Consider the following 6,576-nt stretch of genomic DNA (forward strand, 5'->3'; position numbering starts at 1 on the left):
ATAACTCCAGCTGTGTCAAGTTGACACAAAACTATCCAGTACACAGCACCAACATGGCAGCTCACAAATGTCTGTAACTCCAGTTCAGCACCCCAACACACACACACATACACACACGCACATATTAACATTCAAAAACCAAAGGTTCAAACACAATAACCTGCCAATTAATACAGAGTGGCAAAAAGTTTAAGTTACAGCCAGAACATAAAACAGTAATTATAATTATTACAATTGCTTTGGAAATTTTATTTGACTTCCTACCTCTCTCTTCACTCCCTCCTCCTCACTTCCCTGACCCCAACAAACTTCTGTAAATTTATAGTCTCTGAAGAAGCCCTGCGTATGCACAGGAGTAGAGCACACGGGCACAAGGGTTTCCACAGTGGCAGTGTTCAATAGCCTTGGGCTCAACAACAGTGTTCATGCTCAGCAGAGTCACTAAGAGGATACTGTACAAGACTAGGGATGCAGCTCAGTTAGTACCCAAGTGTTTGTGCATCATGCAAAAGACCTTGGGTTTAGTTCTCAGCACCCCACAAACCAGGCATGATGTGCACATCTGTATCACCAGCACTTGGGAGGTGAAGGCAATTGACTCAGAAGTTTGTCATCCTAAACTACACAGAAAGTTCAAGGACAGTCTGTGCTACATGAGACCTTGTCTAGAAAAGGGAAGGAGGTGGGAGAGAGAGAGTCACACAGAGGGAATGTATACACCACTGACTACAAGTGAACCCCAGCTCAATGCTGCAGCATAGATGAATTTTATAGTGTTGAGAAGGAGCAAGTAACTGCAATACATAGTTTGGTTTCCAAAAAGTTCAAACAATGTCAAGCTTAATGATGTGTTGTGTATGAGCACAAGCAGGACTAGAGAGAAGAAAGGGGTGGATGGTAGACAGACATGTAAGAGGGAGCCCATCTAAGGGGAGGGTGGGAAGATGCTCAGAGTGGGACCATAAGAGCTTGTAGATCATAAGGTGGTCTCCTGGGAGCATTAGATGGATGTTTAGAGTATAAGCATCCTTGAAATTGTGTGTAAGAAAACAAGACAAACTGAATATTAAAATTTAGCTGGATATGGAGGATATTTTAAGAGAAAGAAAATGTTTTAAAATCATTTATTAGGCTATTCATCTTCCATGGGAAATGAAGCTTCTTAGCTGTGTATAAATAACCATCGTTATGCTATCCCTTTTATTCATTTTATTTTTTAATTTTATTTTATTAGTTAACTCTCTTACAGCATTCCAGTTCTAAAGAGGAAAGACCTCGGATGCTCAGTACATGGCCTTCTGCCAAAATCCTGACCCAGATTTCCAAGCTGGGACCCCACTTTCATCTGACCGGGAACTGGTACTCGAAGGTAACGACGCATTCATTACAACTGACGTCAGCTTACATTGATCTCTGTAGTCAACATTGGTGTGAGTCCTGAAGAGGACACAGAGAGACAAGGAGCAGAAACGCAGAGAGAGAAAACGGACAAGGAAGACTTAAGATGTCCTTTCCAGGCAAACGCCAAGTGTACCACACAGTGTTTCTAGCTGTAGTCCTAATAATACCCTCTAGCCCCTCAGAATTCATTGTTGTTGAAAAGTTAAAACTGTGTGCCCTTTGACCCGATTTCCCTGCCCTCCCATCTCCATCCCCAGACACTACCAGTCTTCCCTCTGCCTCCGTGAGCTTAGCTGCTTAGATTCCATATCTAATTGAAATCACAGTGTTTAATTTATGATGCATGGCTATCAAATAATATACTCTAAATAGCTATCATTTAAAATGGTAAATTATGCCTCAATAAAGTTGGGAAAACATACAAGGCAACTTACCATTTTTAAAGTAATGTACCATTTTCTTTTTAGAAAACATGAAATGATAAGACAAAGTTCTAGAAAGATGTTACAGGGACTCATCTTCAACTATAGTTATTATGGAACTGGAGATTTGGAATAAAGGTCTATAAGTTGGAGATGTAGAGTAAAGGATACAAAGTGAAGGGTAGACTTTGATACTAAGTTTAGCCAGAGATGGAGCCAGCACCCTGACAGCAAGGGAGTAGAAACTTTTGCAAGAGAATCTGGGAATTATCCAGGCCTCGGCCAGAAACGGGTCACAGCCCCAAGAGCTTCTTGCTATATAAGGTCACCTGACCACATCAGAGTCCTTTCCAGTGCAGGCTTGAAAGATACCAACAAAGCTAATAGAACCCTTGAAAATGGGAAACATGGGTGACATTTTTCTCACATAATATAGGTTGTTATTGGGCTGCAGTGCAGACTCAATGAGTCCCAAGTCCTGGAATCAGTGATGCTTCAAAGTTGTTCCAAGTGGGGCTGAGATGGCCAGATTTTTATATCCACCACTAACAAGGTGACAGGCTAGGAATGAGCATGCCCTGAAGCAAAAGTGGCTCTGCAGCTGAGGCTGTTCCCAAAGGGATAGACAGCTTTTTACCAGGAGCTGTCCCAGTAGTTGCAGTGACAACCAACTGGCCCACCACCGTGCCCACAACATCACAAATGCCCCTGTTAGAGTCTTGTCACACTTTAACTTTGTTGTAATCTAAGACTTTTTCATATCATTAGTTCCTGAAGGAAGTCTAGCATTTACGTACCACATTTGGATTGTTTTGTTAGCTTTTTAAATCTAATAATTTTGAATTTGTTTTCAAGATTCAGAAGTAACATGTAATATAAATTATTGTATAGATAACTGCCTTAAATTTAGATGGACAACATCTCTTTGAAATCACAAATCTAGAAAAATTGGAGAATTTGAAATGGGCATCGTTCAGCAATAATAACCTCTCCAAAATGGAAGGCTTTGAGTCCTGTGTCAACCTGGAGGAGCTCACCTTAGATGGCAACTGCATCTCAAAGATAGAAGGTAAGATGCCATAGCCCCTGTGGCTCAAGCAACCAAAGGGGAAGATGTCTAGAGAAGCCTCCAGAAGGCCTGGGAGGGAGTCTTCTGCATACCTATGGACCAGATTAATGATGAACTGCTAAGCACAATGAGCCCCAGCAGCTGTCAACACCCTGGGCCTCTCTCCTTTCTCATGCAGGGGATTACCATCAATCACTATACCCAGTGCACAGTAATGTAGAAATGAGGTCGTCCTTAGCATTTGTAGCGCTGAAGAAGTGTATGGGTGAGGCTTTCTTTGGGAAAGAGCCAACAATCTGCTTCATTTTGCAAGATACGGAATTAAGGTGACATTTAGAAATGTGAAGACCTTAACAGAAGTGAAAATTATACTCACTGGAAATTAGAAAATGAAAAATAAATCTAATTTTGTTGAATATAGGCTTTTATAGTAGGATCTGATGTTTTTTTGAGTTTCCTCAGTTTCTGTTGTTATGTCTCCCTTTTCATTTCTGATTTTTTTAATATGGATCCTGTCTCTGTGCCCTCTGGTTGGTCTGGCTAAGATTATCTATCTTGTTGATTTTCTCAGAGAACCAGCTCCTAGTTTTGTTGATTCTTTGTATAGTTCTTTTTGTTTCTACTTGGTTGATTTCAGCCCTGAGTTTGATTATTTTTCTGCCGTCTACTCCTCTTGGGTGTACTTGCTTCCTTTTGTTCTAGAGCTTTCAGGTGTGCTGTTAAGCTGCTATAAGCTCTCTCATGTTTCTCTTTGGAGGCACTCAGAGCTACTTCCTCTTAGCACTGCTTTCGTGTGTCCCATAAGTTTGGGTATGTTGTGCCTTCTTTTTTCATTAAATTCTAAAGTTTTCAACTTTTTTCTTTATTTCTTCCTTGACCGAATTATCATTGAGTGGTGCATTGTTCAGCTTCCATGTGTATGTGGGCTTTCTGTTATTTTTGTTGCTATTGAAGACCAGCCTTAGTCCTTGGTGATCTGATAGAGTGGATTATTTCAGTCTTCTTGTATCTGTTGAGGCCAGTTTTGTGACCAATTTTATGGTCAATTTCGGGGAAGGTCCCATGAGGTGCTGAGAAGAAGATATATTCTACTACAAAAGCCTATATTCAACAAAATTGGAAAATCTGGGTGAAATGGACAATTTTCTATACAGATACCAAATACCAAAGTTAAATCAGGATCAAATAAACCATCTAAACAGTTTCATAACACCTAAAGAAATAGAAGCAGTCATTAAAAGCCTCCCAACCAAAAAAAAAAAAACAAAAAAACAAAAACAAAAACAAAAAAAACCCAGGGTTTGGTGCAGAATTCTATTCAAAGAAGACCTAATAACCAATACCAATACTCTTCAAACTATTCCACAAAATAGAAACAGAAGGGACACTACCCAATTCATTCTATGAAGCCACAGTTATGCTGCATATTCTTCCTTGGAGATGGAATGGTTTGTGTCTAATCAGGAACTTGTCACAATTTCCTTTCATAGAGGACTTCATAAGAGATTTTTTTCTACTTTTGTCATGTTTAATGTTCCAAATAGATTTTAAAAACTGGTTGAGTGCATATTACTTTTAGCTTCAGATGTTATCATGTATATTTAAGAGGCATTTAACTATTATAAATTATTTTGATGACTTAAAAAATGTCAATACTGGGCCGGGCGTGGTGGCGCGCTCCTTTAATCCTGCACTCGGGAGGCAGAGGCAGGCGGATTTCTGAGTTCGAGGCCAGCTGGTCTACAGAGTGAGTTCCAGGAGAGCCAGGGCTATACAGAGAAACCCTGTCTCAAAAAACAAAACACAAAACAAAACAAAATGTCAATACTGAGGTATAGATTTTAAAATAAATTTTATTAGTTTAATTTTTTTAAAGTACAATGTTCATCATTTTGTAAAATTAATTTTGCCCTTAACAAATGGCAAAATTTTATATATATACCAAAAAAAGAATAAAAGAAAAAAAGAAAAGAAAATGAAAAAATCCTGTAGACATCTTCTATGGCTCCACTTCCAAACCAATTAATCTTCTTTACTAAGGTCTCAATGATAACAACATGAGTGCATTTTGACTGTTTAAAGTTTAAAATCAGAACATTGATTCTATGCCAGAGAGTGAAGTGAACGTCTTCCTTGCTCAGCAGCTATCCTAGATTCTTGGTTTCTGCTTACTGCATCTAAAAGCCCAGCGTTTACACAGCAATGCTCTGAAACACACTAAATTACATATTCTGCAGCTGTCCTGGATTCTATCCTGACCTTACTTGGTGCCTTTAATGGAAAGAAATTGAAAGAAACCTTCTCTAGCCTGTCTCATAGTCTCCCTTCCTAGAAACAATTGTACTTAATTCTGTAGCCTCTACGAGGTGTGCTTTCACACGGCCCTGTTATGGATGAGGAAATGGAGCAGTTGTACCACTTACCTGTGGCTCTGTGTCACACATTTGATGATATCTAACTCCAAAGTTCTTTGAGCCAGCTGTGTGGGTGACTCAGTAACCCCAGCACTCAGCTGTCTGAGGCAGCTTTAAAAAGAAAAAGACAAATGTCCCTTCTTTCACTTGCTCTCTCCTGCCTGAACGCTTCCCCACTGTAAACATTAAGGTTAGATTCTGCTGGGAACAGCCAGCTTTCGAACTTCATTCTAAAAACAATTTTAGACATATAATTGAAAATTGGGGAAAAATGGTTGCCAATACTACGACTGATCCCATAATTTCCAGTGTAGTATCCTATGGTTTCTAATCTTTAGTGTTTTAAAATGAGATCTAGTAGCTATTATATTTTTATTTTTATTTTTGAAGGAGAAATTGTTACCTACAAAATACCTTTCTTTAACACCTAAGAAAAATCAATCTACTTAGAAATCCAAAATCAAAATTTGATGCATGAGTGGAACTTTCTACACATGACCCTGTCCTTCTGAAACACAAAGAAAGAAATGGTTTACACAAGGAGCGTCGGTACGGTGGCTAGCCTGTTCTGTTTGAAGCTACCCTGCTGTCTGAGTCTCTCCTTGGCTTTGCTGATTTTCTAGGCATCACCAGGCTGACTAAGTTAAGCCGCCTCAGCATGAACAACAACCTTCTAACGGGCCTGGAAAAGCACACGTTTGATAACCTGCTTCACCTCCACTCCCTCTCTCTGGAGAACAACAGGATCACATCCCTGAGCGCTTTACAAAAGACCTTTACTCTGATCGAGTTGTACATAAGCAACAACTACATAGCTGTGAACCAGGAGATCTACAACTTAAAGGTGATTGCCTGGGCTGTCAGTGTTCTGCGTGTAATAGCATTTACTGTTTATGCTATGGAAGCCTTGCTCACTGCTCAGAGTGTGTTGAAACTATAAGGAAGAAAATCAAATAACAAGGTTTATTGACATATATTCGCATTCATTTATGTAAATGTACAAATGACAGCCATCTGATACAAGTATGGGATAACTTTTTTAAAAAAATTTTTTTATTATTATTTTCTTTATTTACATTTCAAATGCTATCCCGAAAGTTCCCTATACTCCCCCCCACTCCTGCTCCCCTACCCACCCACTCCCACTACTTGGCCCAGGCGTTCCCTTGTGCTGGGTCATAGAAAGTTTGCAAGACCAAGGGGCCTCTCTTCCCAGTGATGGCCGATTAGGCCATCTTCTGCTACATATGCAGCTAGAGACTCGAGCTCA

General features: G+C 39.7%; 1 protein-coding gene across 1 annotated transcript in view; it reads left to right on the forward strand.

Moving 5' to 3' along the window:
• Window positions 1–6,576, forward strand: part of Lrrc9 (leucine rich repeat containing 9) — a 69,383-nt gene that overhangs the window by 38,499 nt on the left and 24,308 nt on the right. Inside the window, exons 20-22 of the mRNA XM_021201415.1 lie at window positions 1,235–1,369; window positions 2,715–2,892; window positions 5,930–6,150. Coding sequence (XP_021057074.1) covers window positions 1,235–1,369; window positions 2,715–2,892; window positions 5,930–6,150 — 534 coding nt within the window. The remainder of the gene's footprint in view (window positions 1–1,234; window positions 1,370–2,714; window positions 2,893–5,929; window positions 6,151–6,576) is intronic.

Source organism: Mus pahari, chromosome 7 (genome assembly GCF_900095145.1).
Source record: "Mus pahari chromosome 7, PAHARI_EIJ_v1.1, whole genome shotgun sequence".
Lineage (NCBI taxonomy): Eukaryota > Metazoa > Chordata > Mammalia > Rodentia > Muridae > Mus > Mus pahari.